The 17,099-nt window shown below is 51.8% G+C and overlaps 1 protein-coding gene across 1 annotated transcript in view; it reads right to left on the bottom strand.

Moving 5' to 3' along the window:
• Positions 1-17,099, bottom strand: part of Hspg2 (heparan sulfate proteoglycan 2) — a 127,803-nt gene that overhangs the window by 33,056 nt on the left and 77,648 nt on the right. Inside the window, exons 37-52 of the mRNA XM_045149090.1 lie at positions 14,817-14,930; positions 10,486-10,613; positions 10,278-10,364; positions 8,336-8,394; positions 7,867-8,034; positions 7,673-7,783; positions 5,032-5,132; positions 4,765-4,945; positions 2,825-2,950; positions 2,570-2,722; positions 2,352-2,494; positions 1,576-1,711; positions 1,339-1,493; positions 1,007-1,157; positions 269-414; positions 42-177 (exon numbers count right to left, since the gene is read on the bottom strand). Of these exons, the coding sequence (XP_045005025.1) occupies positions 42-177; positions 269-414; positions 1,007-1,157; positions 1,339-1,493; positions 1,576-1,711; positions 2,352-2,494; positions 2,570-2,722; positions 2,825-2,950; positions 4,765-4,945; positions 5,032-5,132; positions 7,673-7,783; positions 7,867-8,034; positions 8,336-8,394; positions 10,278-10,364; positions 10,486-10,613; positions 14,817-14,930 (2,095 nt within the window). The remainder of the gene's footprint in view (positions 1-41; positions 178-268; positions 415-1,006; positions 1,158-1,338; positions 1,494-1,575; positions 1,712-2,351; positions 2,495-2,569; positions 2,723-2,824; positions 2,951-4,764; positions 4,946-5,031; positions 5,133-7,672; positions 7,784-7,866; positions 8,035-8,335; positions 8,395-10,277; positions 10,365-10,485; positions 10,614-14,816; positions 14,931-17,099) is intronic.

A 17,099-nucleotide genomic window follows, 5' to 3' on the forward strand; every position in this document is an offset into this window, starting at 1 on the left:
TCAGTCTCTTCCATCTTTGATACCACTGGAAAGCCACTAACCAGGCATGGAGCCAGAAGGTTCAATAGTAACCAGGACAGAGGTCTCTTTGTGTTCAGAGCCAAGGACCACATGGCACACATACTCTCCCGAGTCAGCAGGGGACACCTGGTGCAGCCTCAGCAGGGGGCCGTGGGTCTGTGTGGACAAGAGTGGGCTGGAGGTTAGGATGGGCCCGAGCTTCTCCCAGTGCACCCCTCCCGCAGGCTGGCCCTTGGGGTGGCTATACCTGGTGCCGGGCAGGGAGACTGCCACTGCGCCTTCGCCACGTCACCTGGGCTTGCCCGGGCGCGATGCAGTTCAGATCCAGAGTCTGCCCCTCAGCCACATGAGAGGAGGAGGACTCGATGCGAATGGGTGGGGTGCCGCCAGAGGCTAAGCACAGAGGGGCTAGTTAGAGGACTGACCTTGGGCCTCACTGACAGCCCTGGGCAGAGGCCATGGCAGTGTTGAGGTAGCTCTGGGCTGGAACACTCAATCTCCACATGGCTGGCTGAGCAAGCCCCTTCCTTTCCCACCTCCAGCTCAGGGCTTTGGGCCCATGTGCCCTCCTCACCTCTGGGTGCTCAGATGCAAGGAGCCAGGGAGCTCAGCTGGCAGACTGGGACTAAGGACCCTGCTCCCTTCCAGCAATTTCCATAGGCCCCAACTCATCTAAGCACATGCTCACCGAGTGTTGAAACCACATCCCCAGTCAGCAGGCAACACACAAATAGTGCTGTGTCCACACCCCACGGCCTGACTCCTGGCTCAGCGCTGTCTCCATACCCTGTCAGCCTGACTCCTGGCAATTCTGAAACTTCCTCATAGGCTGCATCATTCCTAGTCCTCTGGCTCCCTGAGCAGGCAGCACAGGGGTCACAGCCTGCCTGAGATGTCCCTGTGTCCCCATGCCATCGAAAAGGACACAAGTACTCCCCCATCCCGTTGTATCTCCTCTCCCCTCCCGAGCCAGACGGCGTCTCACCTGGGACATAGCTGGGGCCTGAATGGGTGCTGTGCAGGACAGAGACAACAATGGATGCCTCCTTGGGACCCAGCTCACTCTCCACTCGGCATACATAGTCTCCAGAATCTGCTGGTGAGACCTGGGGGAGCCGCAGCCGAGAACCGTGGACCTGGGCCAAGGGGGGAGAGGTGGAGCAAAGGTAGGTGAGGATGGGACTAGGGCTGTGGTCACCACTCTAGCCCTGTGGCCCAGGACTGCTGGGTAGCGGGAGGTGCTTCCTTGCCAAAAGGCCATCCCCAGCCAGAGGCCCTGCCACCCAGATCCTGCCCCAGCCTTAGGGAGCCTCCTACCTGGGCATGGGGAGGCAGGGTGCCCCCTCGCTTGTACCATGTGATCTGGGTGTAGGCCAGCCCTGTCACTGCACAGTTAAGGTCGAGCGTCTGCCCTTCAGTCACGGACGGTGACGAGGACTCGATCCTGACCGGCAGCGAGCTGGCACCTGAGGCTGTAAGCACGGTGAGATGTTAAGGACGCCTTGGGGAGTCGTGGCTCACTCTACCCCTACTTCAGCCCCAGAGGCTCAGTACCTGGGATGACAACCACTTCAATGCGGGCCTGGGCAGTGCCTGCGGGGCTGGTGGCCACGCATAGGTAGAAGCCGGCGTCAGCGGGCGTGATGGCTGGGATGACCAGCGTGGCGACGTTTACGCTCTCTGAGCGCGCCTGCCACACACGGACAGAGGCTGGCTCAGCCACCTGAGAGGAGGCCTGGCCCGGGCAAGGGTAGGGGCAGAGGAGACGGATAAGGGACAGGGAGACAGTGAGCAAAGATCAAGGTCCAGTGGGGCTTTGAGGACCACGGAATCTGCCAGTAAAGGCGTGGACTGTGGGATGGGGCAATGGCTTACCATGCAAGCGTGAGAGCCCAAGTTTGGGTAGCTAGGTAACTCAAGTGAATGCCAGGTGTGGCGGTGCACACCCACGGTCCCCGTGCTTGGAGGCAGAAACGGGACACTCGGGGCTTGCTTGCTAGCTAGACTACCTGAATTAGTGAACTCTGGATTCAATGGGACACCCTGTCTCAATAATAAGGTGGAAAGGAAGGAAAACAATGACCTGACACCCGCCTCTCGCTTTTATGTACACACATGTACTTATCTGCATCTTGCCTGCACATACATACAAACATGCACACACTCGCACACATACTACACACAAATGTTGGGGGAAAGCTGAGGATGGGGTGAACTGCTGGAGTGAAATAGGAAATACAGATACAGGAGAGGAGAGGGATAGGTATGGGGGGGAATAGGTGGTGGGCGCTGGGACAGGCTCAAGGCCTGGGAGGGACACACTGGCTCACCTGTGGGGGCAAGCTGCCCCCCTCCTTCATCCAGGTGATGGTGGCACCACTCACACCTACAGGTCTGCAGTACAGCCTGACCGTGCGGCCTTCGTGCACCTGAGTCCTCTCGGGGCTCACTTGGACCCGGGGCCCACTGCCACCTGCAGACAGAGCCCATGAGGACACCTCTCTGGACTGTCCCTAGCCCTGCCCTCACCCCGGCCTCGTCTTCTCACCATGTACTTGGAGCATGGCCCTGGCCACGTGCTGCCCGGCACTGCTGAGGGCACGACACAGGTACTGGCCCTGATCCGAGGGCTCCACAGCTGGCAGGCGCAGGATGCCACCATGGATCTGAGCCTTTTGTGGGAGTTGACCACTGGGACCTCCTGGCGTAGAAACATGGGGTCAGCACCCTTTCCGACTACACAGTCCTGCCCCTGCCCTTTACATCTAGCTGAGACCAAATGTCAGTGCCACCATGGCCTCACCTGTCCACTCCAGGGTGGGTGTGGGGTTCCCTGTGGCACTGCAGCGAAACTCAGCCAGCTGCCCAGGCTGCACTGTGAGCTGTGGTGGGTGGATGGAGACTACAGGGGGAACTGAGGTGCCAGAGGCTGACAGGGGAGGAGAAAGGACATGTGGTTGGGTTAGAGAGTGTCCTTCTCCCCACAGTAGCCAGAGGAGCTTTTAAAACATCAGTGAAGCTTCGCTGCTTCCCACAAGCCAACCCCTCCTTCCTTCCAGACAGGGTTTCACCATGTTGCCCAGACTGGCCTTGAACTCATAATCCTCCTGCCCCAGCCTGCCATTTGCTGGGAGTATGGGTGTGTGTCACCACGTCCAGGTCCCTACGACTTGATAATAAAATCTAAATTCCCAACTATGACCCACCACATGCTGCCTGCTCATACCTCTGACTGGGCCTTCAGATTCTCACCTATCCTGCCTTCCTGCAGCTCCAGCCAGGGTGCCCTTGCTGGCCCTCAGACGTAACAACCTGCTCCTGCCTCGGCCTTTGCACACGGCCCCTTCTGTGAAGACCACTGCAGCTCAACTCTCGAACGGGCTCAACATTCTCTCACAGATGTCGCCGTTTGGAAGTCACTTCTTAGGGAGGCCCTTCCTGAGCCAGCCCGTCTACAGGGTCACACTCTTTTCTCTCATGCCTTCTTGAATTTGGAGAAGCATTCCACTGTTAGCCTTGGACTCATGATCCCCCTGCTTCAACCTTCTACAGGCCTGGGCCAGCTCCCACTCGTATCTTTTCCTTTCGTCCATCTGGTCCACCCCCAGGACTCATCACCATGCGCAAGCATTGTGTCAGCTCACACGGTCCCTCACTAGGGTCTCCTGGGTTGGGATATATACTTCAAGAGGGCTGAGATTTTGTTTGTCCTTTTCTCTGCTTCTTTACAGCCTAGACCCAGGGCCTCTCACTGCAGGTCCTCAGAAATGATCCACTGCATTTGAAATGGAGCATGGGGTTAGGTGAGATGGCTCAGGATTAAAACTTGACTGTGTGTGGCGCACGCCTTTAATCTCAGCACTTGGGAGGTAAGAGGTAGGAGGATTGCAGTGAGTTCGAGGCCAGCCTGAAACTACAGAGTGAGTTCCAGATCAGCCTGGACTACAGTGAGACCCTACCTTGAAAAAAAGCAAAAACAAAACAAAACAAAAAACAAAGGGCTTGACTGTAAGCCTGCTAGCTTGACTTGCAGTACTCCAGAACCCATGTAAACTGGATGAAGCCGGGCGTGGCGGCACACACCTATAATCCAGCCCTTGGGAGGCAGAGGTAGGTAGATTGCCATGAGTTCGAGGCCACCCTGACATTACATAATGAATTCCAGGTCAGCCTAGGCTAGAGAGAGACCCTATCTCAGAAACCAAAGAAACCAAAACCACAACAAAACTGGACACAGAGTGGAGCAAGCATCTGTGACTCTGATGAGCCTGTGGCCGAGAGGCAGGGCCAGGAGAGCTATAAGCTGGTGAGCCAGCTGGGCCGGTGCCCACACAGTTGTAAAACAAGAGATTCTAACTCAAAAGAAGATAAAAGCTGGGACCGGGCGGTGCACACCTTTAATCCCAGCACTCTGGATTCTGAGGGAGAAGAACACTGTTTGAGGCCAGCCTGGGCTACAGAGTAAGTTCCAGGTCAGCCTGAATTAAAGTGAGACCCTACTAAAAAAAAAAAAAAAAAAAAAAAGATGGGAGGAAAGGACAAACACCCCAAGCTTGTCCTCTGACCTCACCTCTACATTCATGCGATGGCATGCACATGCACGTGTGTGTGTGTGCACGCGCGCACACACACACACACACACACACACACACATAAATAAATAGAAATTTAAAAAAGAGATGGCACATTGTCCCAGTGTGTAGGGCAACCCTGGAGCTAGGATAATGATTTGACGAGGCACACCTTGCACATGCAGTGTGGCTGTGCCCTGGTCCATGGCAAACATGTTGGAGCCGGTGCACACGTAGGTGCCCGCGTCACTAGGCTGCACGTTTCGAATGGTCAGGATGCCGTTGAAGTCCATAGCACGGGAAGGCAGCTTCTCGTTGTGCAGGCGGGTCCACACCAGGGTGTAGGCGGGAGACTGCAGGGCGGGGGCAAAGTCAAGGAGGAGGGTAGGCTCAGGGAAGCAAGGAGAGAAACTCCCCAACTCCCTGCCGGACTACTCACCTTGCTCTTGGCCGTGCAGATGAAAGTGACATCAGCTCCAGGGCGCACACTCTGGCTCCGCTGCTCCTCCACTGTCACCACGATGGGCTTGCTGGGAGCCTCTGTGCAAGTGAGCGGAAAGTCCCAGGTGAGCTGAGGCAGCAGACGCCTGTCCTGTAGTCTCTTTCTGCATCGCCTCTTCTGGCTATCTCTCCCTCTCTCCCTCTCTTGAGACGGGGTCTCATGTAGCCCAGGCTGGCCTCAAACTTACTAAGAAGCTAAGGATGACATTGGAAATATAATACATTCCTGCCTTTATCTGCAGGTGCTGGGATTACAAGTGTGTATCACCATGCACAATTTATTTGGTGGTTGGGGTTAAAATTAAGGGCTCTGTGCACACTAGGCAAGCACTGTACCAACTGATCTACTTCCTCAGTCTACCTCCTCTGCATATCTCTTCCTAGACCAGCTTAGATGTCATTCCACCCCCATCCCCCGGCACTGCTGTGTCTTCCCTGGCTGAACCCTACCACTATGTCCTCTCTGCTGCCTGGCATTGAGCAGGCAGCATGCACACACCCACACCCATGCAGTGTGGTTTAGTGGGAGAACTCTGGCTCCAGTTCAAATCTCAGGCCACAGGCGAGCTCTTAACACTTCACATTTCACTGCAACTGGATTTCTCCTCCTGCTTCCGGTTTCTAGTCTCCAAACAACTATTTAACATCTCCTCTGTCACCCTCAGCCTCCCCTGTCTACTCCACCCACAGCCCATGGCTTCAACTCACACTTCATGAGAAAACAGAAACTATCAACCAGGTGTGTTTGTATCACCCCAATTCCCAAATCTGTCTCTCCCCAATTCCTTCCTGATCCCTGAAGGATGGTGCCCTGCTGGTGCCCACCGACCCTCATCCCACCCAGTAACGTGGGACTTTCTAAGGGTGTCCTCTCTCTCTTTGAGGTAGGGTTTTGTCCTAGCCCAGGCTGACTGGGAATTCACTATGGAGTCTCAGAGTGGCTTTGAACTCATGGCGATCCTCCTACCTCTGCCTCCCAAGCGCTGGGGTTACAGTTGAGCGCCACCACACCTGGCAGGACGTCCTTTCTCGTGCCACATCAGATGTATACCCCTTAGCTACTCCATAGACCAAGGTGTGCCAGAATTTTCCATTTCTGAACTTGCCCCCTTCAACCTTGTGCTTTCTCAGCTACTATCCCATTGCATGGTCCCCTTTCAGAGCCAAGACCTTTTCTTCTAGGCAGAGCCTTGCTACATAGCTAGGGTTGGTCTTCAACTTGTGATCCTCCTGCCTCCACCTCTCCCCTGGGCGCTGACATTACGGGTGTGCACTACTATATCCGTCTGTCTCAGAACCAAGAGCCATGAGTTTTCCACACCTCTGCTTCCACCCACTCTTTGCTTTTACTCCACCCTACGTTCCACCTTTCTCCCCAGCATCAACTCACTGCATCAGAGCCTGACATCTGTGGGCACCGTCCTGCCACAGTGGTGGGACACGAGCTGCTTTCCCAGAAGCCATTTCTCCCTGTCACTCCTTGGACATCCCTCCCCTCCTTCCTCTCATCTTCCCAGCTGCTCCTCCAGCTTTTCCTGTACTTCCTCTCCACTGGACATGCCAACCTTGGAAATCCTTGGGGCTGTCCCTGGAGCCACACTCCCCTTGGGTGTGTTCATTTTTCCCATGGTTTTGAATACCACCCTCATACTCAAACCTCCAAAATCCACTTCTCCAAAAGCCCTTTCCTAACTTTAGCCTCATGTCCAAACGGCCGGCTGATGAACCCACCAGGTTGTCTCTCCAAGAACCACAAACCTCTCCCGCCCCGTGTCTCCTTGCCTTGTCACTTTAGCACCCCCTGCCTGACTCCCAGAAGCTGAGTTTCTTTTCTTTTCTTTTCTTTCCCTTCCCTTCCCTTCTTCTCTTTCTTTTTTTAAAGTTTTTTTGAGATAAGGTTTTGCTCTAGTCCAGGCTGACCTGGAATTCATTATGTACTCTCAGGCTGGCCTAGAACTCACAGCGGTCCTCCTACCTCTGCCTCCCAAGTGCTGGGATTAAAGGCGTGCGCCACCACGCCCGGCCTTAGAAGCTGTGTTTCTTTGCGGGAGATCTTTTATCGTCATGTCAGCTGCAGCCCACTGCACTCCCCTGAAGTAGGAGGTATGACGGGGGCAGGGAAGTGACGCTCCCGAATCAGGCCTTCGGCAATGACCACGAGGAGCTGACAGGCACAGACCTAGACTGCCTGGATGCTAGCGCAGGATGGCTCTGAGAGTCCTAAATTTTCTGGGCCACATTAAGCAAAAGCTTCTTGTGACAGTCACTTACCTGACAATGTCTGCTCTTCAGAACACCTTCTCTTTCCTGCTCCCTCTCCCCTCTTGGAGTCCTGCCACAGATTCTGTTCTGGGCGAGCTGGATGATGACATCCGCTAGCTACAGCCTTCCTCATCCAAGTAAAAGGTGCTCAGGCCCCGGGCAGTAGCCCTTCTCTTGCTCTCACAGGCCACGACACAGTCCTGACGATTCTGTCTATATCCAGAACCTCTCTCCATCGCTATGGCAGCTGTCCTTGCCCAGCAGGTGAAGGCCTAGCCCAGGATAGGCACTGCCAGAGCAAGGGAGCAGGGACTTACCGGTGACCAGAAGCTCTGCCCGGTTCGTACTGGTGTGGTGTAAGTTCCGGCAGGTACAGATGTAGACCCCAGCATCAGAGGGCTGCACGCTGGGAAAGTGGAGCTCAGAGCCTGGTGGGGGAAGGATTGCTTGTCAAGGTCCAGCTCACATGCAGGAGAGGACTCTGGTAGGGCAGGGACAGGTCCATGGGTACCTTGATGTCGTTGCTGAGTGCTGCTGGGCACGGGCCGTCCATCTTCTCGGGACCAGTAGAAATAGTGGGGTGGGCTCCCACTGACCTGGCACCGCAGGGAGTGGGAGCCACCTTGGGGCACAACGCTCCGAGAGGGGTGGATCTGGACCACCAGTGGAGCTTGGTCTGCTGCAGCGTGGGAAGGAGAGGCTGTTCAGGCAGGAGAGTCCCAGCATGCAATAGTGTCTAACATCCCTCTCCTTGGGCTGGGTAAGTGGCTCAAACCCAGGCTGCAAACCCAGGTTCAATTTCCCAGTGGTACAAAAGCCCCTGGCATTCTCATTCTATCTTAAATAAGTAAAAAAATAAAAATTAAAAAAAATGATACTGTTATCCCTCTCCTAAAGAACAGGATCTTCCACCTCAGCTCCGTGTAATCCGTGCTCCTGGCCTGCTGCTCACCCCCACCCGGGGCCATGGTCCCACTTACCTTCCGGCAGGCACCGGCCCCCTTGCACATTGGGGTTACCCACGTAGCCTGGGGCACACCTGTTGGGGGAACAAGGATCAGCTATAGAAGCCTCAAAGTACCCAGTGCTTCATGGGGAACTTGGGGAGCCAACTTAGCCAAAGAGCCCCAACACAAGGCCTCAAAGAGCTGAAACAGGGGAGTGTAAGTGAATGTCAGCAGGTTTCGTAAAGGGAAAGTAAGCCCTTATTCTCTAGGATAACATTTATCCAACTAAGGCTCAGGATGGGCTGGAATGTGGCTCAGTTGGCAGAGTGACTGCCTAGCATGCACAAAACCCTGGGTTCAATTCCCCAGTGCTGCATAAACAAGATATGATTGTACATGCCTATAATCTCAGCACTTAGGAGGTAGAGACAAAAAGAACAGAAGTTCAAGGTCATCCTTTGCTATATAGAGAGTTTAAAGCCAACCTGAGCTACATGAGACCTTGTAAAAAAAAAATTGGGGGGAGGGTTGGTTTCGAGGTAGGGTCTCACTTTAGCCCAGACTGATGATCTGGGACTCACTCTGTAGTCTCAGGCTGGTATAGAACTCACAGTGATCCTCCTACCTCTGCCCCCTGAATGCTGGGATTAAAGATATGAGCTACCACGTTTGGCTAATTTTTTTTTTTTGTTTCAAGGTAGGGTCTCACTCTAGCCCAGGCTGACCCGGAATTCCCTTAATCTCAAGCTGGCCTCAAACTCACAGTGATCCTCCTACCTCTGCCTCCCAATTGCTGGGATTAAAGGCATGCACCACCATGCCTGGTTAAAATTCTAATTAAAAAAAGAGTTTATTAAAAGTCAAGTACTATGTCCCAGCAGCAGGCTTGGTGTGGAGATTCAACAGGAAACAAGGTGAGGTGCCTGTTTCTGTGGAACTGATTGGGAAAGCAGCATGGCAAGTCTGTATAAAACCAGAGTAAGGGAAGGGCAGAGGATCCAGACAGGGGCATTCCTTCAGCCCTGAGATCAGCAAGGCTTTCTTGCTGCCACATGCTCCATCCAGTGGTATCAAATATGTGGGCTTTTCCACTGACTTGGCTCCTGTTTCGTGCTATAGAATCCAAAGGGCTGAGAATCTATCGCTACTTAGCACACTGCTTGGCACACAATAGATGCTCAATAAAAATGTGTGGGGATGGCTCAGCAGGTCATAGCACTTCCTGAACAAGCATGAGGGCCTGAGACTGCCTGAGTTCAAATCTCCAGATCCTATGTAAACAGATGGGATCTGTAATTCCAGTCCCACAGGGGAGAAGAGACCTGAGACTCAGTCCTGAAAGCTCCTTGATCACTAAAAATAGACTAACTCAAAACAAGCCAGAAGAGCAATGGAAGGGGACAACGGATGTTCCATTCTGACCACAACAGCTGGGCCACCCCTACTGCAGAAGAATGTATGGTGTGCCACAAGAGCACATACACATGCATATATCACGGGTGCATGTATGTGCGTGTGCAAGTACACATACACATACACATACACATACACATACACATACACACACGCACAGGTAAGCAAAAAAAAAAAAAACAACAAAAACCAAAAAACAAATTGTATGGCAAGCTAGGTGCGGTGGCATACATCTGAATCCCAGCTCTCAGTAGGCTAAGGCAGAAAGATCAGCATGAGTTTCAGGCCAGCTTGGTATAAACAGTGAGTTCCAGGCCAGGGCTACACAGCTAGACCCTGTGTTTCAACAAACAAAAACACTTCAAGAAGTTTGGTTCAGTTGGCATGGAGAGCTGGGTGTCAGAAGTAGGAGACTGGATGAAGCAGTTCTCAAGGGCAGTATGAGTCTGGGAAGGGTTGGGCAGGGCAGCGATATGATCCTGGCAGAGTAAATTCAGAGCCACACCACACGGGGAGTCTATCATTTTCCCCTCCCCTCCCCTGCTCCAGTCTGCACACTTACTGTTCACAGTACTGGCCGGTGTAGCCAGGGTCGCAGGCTGTGCAACGGTAGCCCCCTGCCCCCAGGCTCTCGCAGGTGCGGGAGAACCTGGAATAGAGGAGGCAAAGGTCAGAGCACTGAGACCCATTCCCATTTCTCTCCCTCCACATCGGCTCTGAAAGCCACGGCAGTGCCCTCCACCCCCAGTGGTCTGGGCAAGGGCACCCACATGTTCTCTGGGTTGGTCAGAGGACAGGCACAGGGCTGGCAGTCCTCAGGCGTCCCTGCGGTGGCATCTCCGTAGAAGCCTGGTGCGCACAGCTCGCAGAACTCACCGACAGCATTGTGCTGGCATTGCTGTGGGGTACAGGGGTATCAGTCATGAAAGAAGAAGAACTGCCCTTTCACTTGGGCAATTCCTTGATCTAGAAACCTGAGTCTGTGAGCGACTATTACAGAAATAATCATAGCAGGGCATAGAGAGTTACTTCTGATACTCATATTGGTGATGTTGAAATAAACCTAAGCATTTATAGATAAGGAAGTAGATATATTAAAAATATGTCCAGGGGCTGGAGAGATGGATCAAGGTGCTTGTTACAATACCTGATAACCGAAGCTCAATTCCCTAGTACCCATGTTAAGCCAGATGCACCAAATGCCATATGCATCTGTAGTTCGTTTGCACTGGCAAGAAGCCTTGACATGCTCAATCTCTCTCTCTCTCTTTTTCTCTGCTTGCAAATAAAAAGTGAGCTGGGCATGGTGGCGCACGCCTTTGATCCCAGCACTCAGGAGGCAGAGGTAGGAGGATCACCATGAGTTCAAGGCTACCCTGAGAATACAATAGTGAATTCCCGGTCAGCCTGAGCTAGAGTGAAACCCTACCTTGAAAAACCAAAAAATAAAAATAAAAATAAAAAAAACAATAAAAATAAATGAATATTTAAAAATATTTTATTTCTATTTATTTGAGAGAGAGAGAGAAAATGGGTGTGCCAGGACCTCTAGTCACTGCAAATGTATTCCAGATGCAGGCGCTACCTTGTGCATATGGCTTATGTGGGTACTGAGGAATCAAACTTGGGTCCTTAGGCTTTGCAGGTAGACCCTTAACCACTAAACCATCTCTCTAGCCCATAAATATTTTTTTTTTTTATGAGAGAGACAGAATTGGTACACCAGGGCTTGCAGCAACTGCAATTCCAGACACATGTGCCATCTTGTGCACATGCACAACCTTGTGCATGTGTCACCTTGTGCATCTGGCTTACATGGGATCTGGGGAGTTGAACATAGGTCCTTAGGGTTTACAGGCAAGCGCCTTAACCACTAAGCCATCTCTCCAGCACCCTTTATTTATTTATTTATTTATTTTTTCTTGGTCTAATAGCTTTTTATTCCCTAGGAACAAAGACACCATGATGAAGAAACTCCAAAATAAAACAGCATGGATGACACAATGACCAGAATGGCCTGGCTGGAGACCAGAGGCTAATGCACTGTATAGAGGACCTGGACAGGGCCCTGGTTCCTTAACTTTACATTTTCCATGCTTATCTCAGAGGTGGTCTTGATATGGAAAGCTGGCCCTTCTACACAAAGTAGATGATTCTATCAGTTTATTCTGAGAGGCCCAGGGACCTCAAAAACTCCCTCTCAAGTATGGAGGTAGGCAGATAAGAATGAGAGGGGTTTGGGTGTCACAGACAACCTGGAAGTGATCACAAAGGCCCACTGTGGCTTTTAAGATTCAAAGGGAAGTGACAGTTGGCAAAGGTAACTTCATGCTTTAAGGTAGAGTTGGTCAATCTTTCCCAATTGGGCCCCAAGGCAGTTATAATCAGAAGGGCTTATTTCTACTAGGTCCAAGGATGCTTGGCTATATTAAGTCAGAAGCCAACATTATCTTCCCAGAGGATTTGTTTCTATCTCTATTTGGGCATAATTCTATACCTTGTTAGCCTGGTCCCAAAGAGAAAAGACTGTCAAGGGATATGGAAAAAACCTGTGCTTACTCTCACATAGCCAAGATTGACAGTTTCCAAGGCAAGTGAGAATCTTTAAGAACAAGGCCCTTTGTTGGTTAGGTCAGCCCAACTCAACCCTAAGGAACACATGAAGTGACTCATCCCCACAGGGTGGCCTCTCAGAGAGGAGAGAGGCTGGATGCTGGATTCACATGTCACAGGGAGGTCTCCTGAACAACATAGGTGGGACTACACCCCTGGTAAGTGGAACTGTTCTCAGCCATCTCCTCCTTCTCTCTGCTGTCCTGCAGCACTCCATTCCTCATCTTCTCTGGAAACAGGTCAGTGTTCACAGGGGAGTCCTGGCTGTGGCTTTTGCAGCAAAGCCGTTTCTGGCAGGACTGGGGCAGGAGGGCGAGGAACTTTGGCAGCACAGGATAAATAGTACCAGGATTCAGGGGCCGGCCCCGCATTCCCCCGCAGCACCCTTTTTTTAAAGAGGTATATCCAAGCTGGGTCTGGTAGCACACATCTTTAATTACAACACTCAAGAGGCCAAGGTGGATTGCTGTGAGTTTGTGGCCACACTGAGGCTCCATAATGAATTCCAGGTATGCTTGAGCTAAAGTGAGACCTTACCTCAAAAACTAATTGACTGGCTAACTAACTAACTGTCTATATCTATCTATATCTATATTTATCTATTCTCCAAAGTTGGGTATGGTGGTGCATGCCTTTAATCCCAGCACTCAAGGGGCAGAAGTAGGAGGATCGCCATGAGTTTGAGACCATCCTGAGACTACAGGTCATCCTTGCCTAAAGTGAGACTCTACCTCGAAAAAGCCAAAAAAAAAATTTTTTTTTAAAAGCATATCCAGGGCTGTGGGGGATGGCTTAGTGGTTGGGGCGCTTGCCTGCAAAGCCAAAGGACTCAGGTTCGATTCCCCAGGACCACGTTAGCCAGATGCACAAGGGGGTGCATGCATCTGGAGTTTGTTTGCAATGGCTGGAGGCTCTGGCATGCCCATTCTCTCTCTCTCTCTCCCTGTTTTCTGTCAAATAAATAAATAAATAAATAAATAAATATTTTAAGAGTATATGCAGCCATATAGCCATCAAAAGGGTTTTATACCTAAAAACCTGTGACAGCAAAGGAAAGACAAGATACACTTGGCACAGAACCCTAAAAATCCACTTCATTGTTTTTTGTTTTTAATTTTTTTTAAATTATTTATTTGAGAGCGACAGACACAGAGAGAAAGACAGATAGAGGGAGAGAGAGAGAATGGGCGCGCCAGGGCCTCCAGCCTCTGCAAACGAACTCCAGACGCGTGCACCCCCTTGTGCATCTGGCTAACATGGGACCTGGGGAACCGAGCCTCGAACCAGGGTCCTTCGGCTTCACAGGCAAGCGCTTAACTGCTAAGCCATCTCTCCAGCCCAAAAATCCACACTTCATTGTAAAAGTCCACGTGGGTTGCAAATGATTCCTTTCCAGAGACACTCACAGGTGTATGGACTTAGCGCGGTCCTTGCTTCATGCTTAGCTAGTGGCTCTATCACCACTTGTGCTCTGGAGGTCATACACACACCACTCTGAAAAGACCAGGTGTAAACAAACTAGCCATGTTGTGGAAAGATGCTCAGGCACAAGTAAGTGGAAAAAACTCCTGACCAACTATGGCGATCCTGTGTTTACTTGTGAAGTGAAAAGTGGACGGAAAGGTCTAAATATGTATCTAAGATCATACATTTGATTGCCAAACCTGAAAAACTAAAGTTTAAAAAAGAAAAATTGGGCTGCAGAGATGGCTTAGTGGCTAAGGAACTTGTCTGCAAAGCCAAAGGACCCAGGTTTGATTTCCCAGTACCCAAGTAAGACAGATGCACAAGGTGGCACATGTGTCAGGAGTTCATTTGCAATGGCTGGAGGGTCTGGTGTGCCCATTTTCTCTCTCTTACAAATAAATAAGTAAATAAATAATCATTCAGGAGGCTGAGGTAGGAGATTCACCATTAGTCCAAGGCCAGCCTGGGGCAACAGAGTGAGTTTCAGGTCAGCTTTTGGTTATGGTGAGACCCTGCCTCAAAAACAAATAAAATAAAAACACCCTTTGGGCTAGGGAGATAGCTCAGCAGTCACAGGCACTTGCTTACAAAGCCTGCCACTCAGATTCGATTCCCCAGCATCCACATAAAACTGGATGCATCTGTGATCCTAACATGCGTAAGATAACGGAGCCTAGTCTGGAGATGGTTTGCACTGGCAAGAGACCTTGCCTTAAAGAAGATGGAGCACAGGCACTGTCAAGCTGTTGAAACTGGACCCTTTGACTTTCAGATAAGTGCCTTTAACCACTAAGCTATCTCTCCAGCCCAAGAACCATATCTTTATAAAGAAGGAAGGCATTCCAGAGTTTTGCCTCCCCACCATGTCTGTAGCCTCTCAGCCACCTGACCCACTGACCTAGATGCTGCCTCTTGTGACCTTGCCCCTGGATCTCTGCTTACCTTAGCAAGTCCCAACCATCCCCCCACCCTGCACCCAGGCCCCTATGTCCACCCCTTCCTGACCCTGCTTGCAACTCACCGAGCAGGCCCCAGTCTCCGGGTGGCACAGGTCTGAGTGGCCATTGCATTCACACAGTTCACAGTGGCCAAGGTAGAGCCCACTCCCAGTGCGTGTGTAGCCAGGAGCACAGTCCTAAAGGAGAGGGTGGTTGATCTCGCAGAGCCAGCAGACCCAGCCTCCTCTCCTTCCTGCACCCTCTAGTGTCTAGCCCAAGTGGCTTTTGCAAGGACATCCCAAGCCAGCCATCACCCATATTTGTCCTCAAAAGGCAGCTGCCCACTTCACTGTGGCTACAGTAGAAGGAGGTGGAGCCTGGTACCCTCAGCCACTCTGAGCTTAGTGAAATAGTAAAGCATCCTTAATGGGGAAACTGCCCCAACCCAGGTCTTGGTTCCTGAGGGTTTGTCTGGTGGAAATGGCCTCCATGGAAAAACTTCACCGCTAAATGAAAAGCAGGCTGGGGAAGAGTAGGTGGAAAGGGCCGTCGAAGGTTATTATCACTGCGATTGCATGCATCCAATTGACCCAGCAGAGCATGGCAGCACTTGGGAGTCAGAAGCAGGAGGATCAGGAGTTCAAGGCCAGCCTCAGTTACACAGTAAGTTCAAAGCCAACCTGGGATGTAAGAAAGCCTGTCTCAAAAAACCAAAACAACCCGGGCGTGGTGGCGCACTCCTTTAATACCAGCACTGGGGAGGTTGGAGGATCACTGTGAGTTTCGAGGTCACCCTGAGACTACATAGTGGATTCCAGGTCAGTCTGGCTAGAGCAAAACCTTACCTTGAAAAAAAAAAAAAAACCCAAAAAACAAAAACAAACAATCAAAACAAAACAAAGGTCTGAGGAGATGCTCAGTTGGTAAAGCATTTGCCATGCAAGCCCGAGGACCTGAGCTTGGATCCTCAGCACCCACATAAAAGCTGGGTGTGGCAGCGTGTGCCTTTCATACCAGCTCTGGGGAGGCAGACACAGGAAAGCCCTGGGGGCTTGCAGGCCAACCAGTGCAGCCCACTCAGGTGAGTTCCAGGTTCAGTGAAAGAGTGTCTCAAAAAATAAGGTGCAGAGTGACAGAGGAAGACACCCGACATTTACATCTTGTGTCCACACACACACCTCACACACATGCATAAGCATTTGCAACACACATGCGTACACACAAACCATAGATACATATATACATGTACACGCATGCACTCACCATATAGACATACATGGAAAAACTAATCCCAAACATATGCACAAAAACAAAACCAAGATGGGGAGGTAAGCACGGTGACCAGGGCAGCACCAGCCTCACAGATGTCTGCGCGCAGCAGGGACAGGAAGTCAGGCTTAGAGAACAGTTCTCCCCGCTGTCCCGTCTCTGAAAGCTAGCGGACCTCCCTCCCCACACCCAAGGGCAGTTTGGGTGGGGGGTGTCTTAAGGCTGTACTTTCCCAGAGCTCCTCTTTTACATGGAGCCAATGGAGACTTCCACTTGGGGATTTGGAAAGTCTGAGGTGACAGAAGAGGTGCATGAAGACGAGGGCTTCCCACGGCCGTGCCCACACTAGGCCTCCATGCTGCCCATGCGGCACTGCAGCCCTGCCTGCCCTGGTGGCTCTCCTTCTCCCTGCTTGGTGTTCCCTCATCAGACGTGAACTGGGCCACGTGCAGGATAAACTCCTGCCCACCTAGAGCTCACAGCTCTGGCCAAACCCCTCAGGTGCTTCCAAGAGACAGCCCGGTCACACCTCCCCGTGCTCCTTCCACAAAGGCCACCTGCCTCTGTCTCTTTTCCCACCTGGCCATCCAACCCATGTCCGGCAGACATGTCTTCCCAGGCCCGGTTCTGATTACCGGACACCCTCAGCAGCATGGCCTTTCCCGCTGCAGGGCCAGGCCAGGTCGCGAGAAGTGGCCCTTGCTGGTTTTCCACAGGTGGCTCCAGTGCAGGGTCGTCCCCATGTACCTCTCCCGACCTCAGCTCCCCTCGAGCCTACGGTGCCACCCTCTCCATGCAATGCACCTCTGAGACATGTCCCTGCTCAGCTCTGGGTTAATCATCTGTGCTTGAGAGGCTCTTCCCGCCTTGGGTGGACACCTTGAGGATGTAGGCTAAGTCTGAATCTCTGGAGAGTGTGCCCATACTGTGGCAGTACTGCTTAGTGGTTAGGACACATCAATTTTAAGAGTCCACCGGACCCAGATTCAAATTCATTAATGCCACACATTGGCTGTGTGTCCTTGGGTAAGCCACCCATCCCTCAGTCTCTCTTTTATCAGTTAAAGGGATGGCTCAGGAATATGGGGGAAGTAACT

This window comes from Jaculus jaculus, chromosome 5, assembly GCF_020740685.1.
Source record: "Jaculus jaculus isolate mJacJac1 chromosome 5, mJacJac1.mat.Y.cur, whole genome shotgun sequence".
NCBI lineage: Eukaryota > Metazoa > Chordata > Mammalia > Rodentia > Dipodidae > Jaculus > Jaculus jaculus.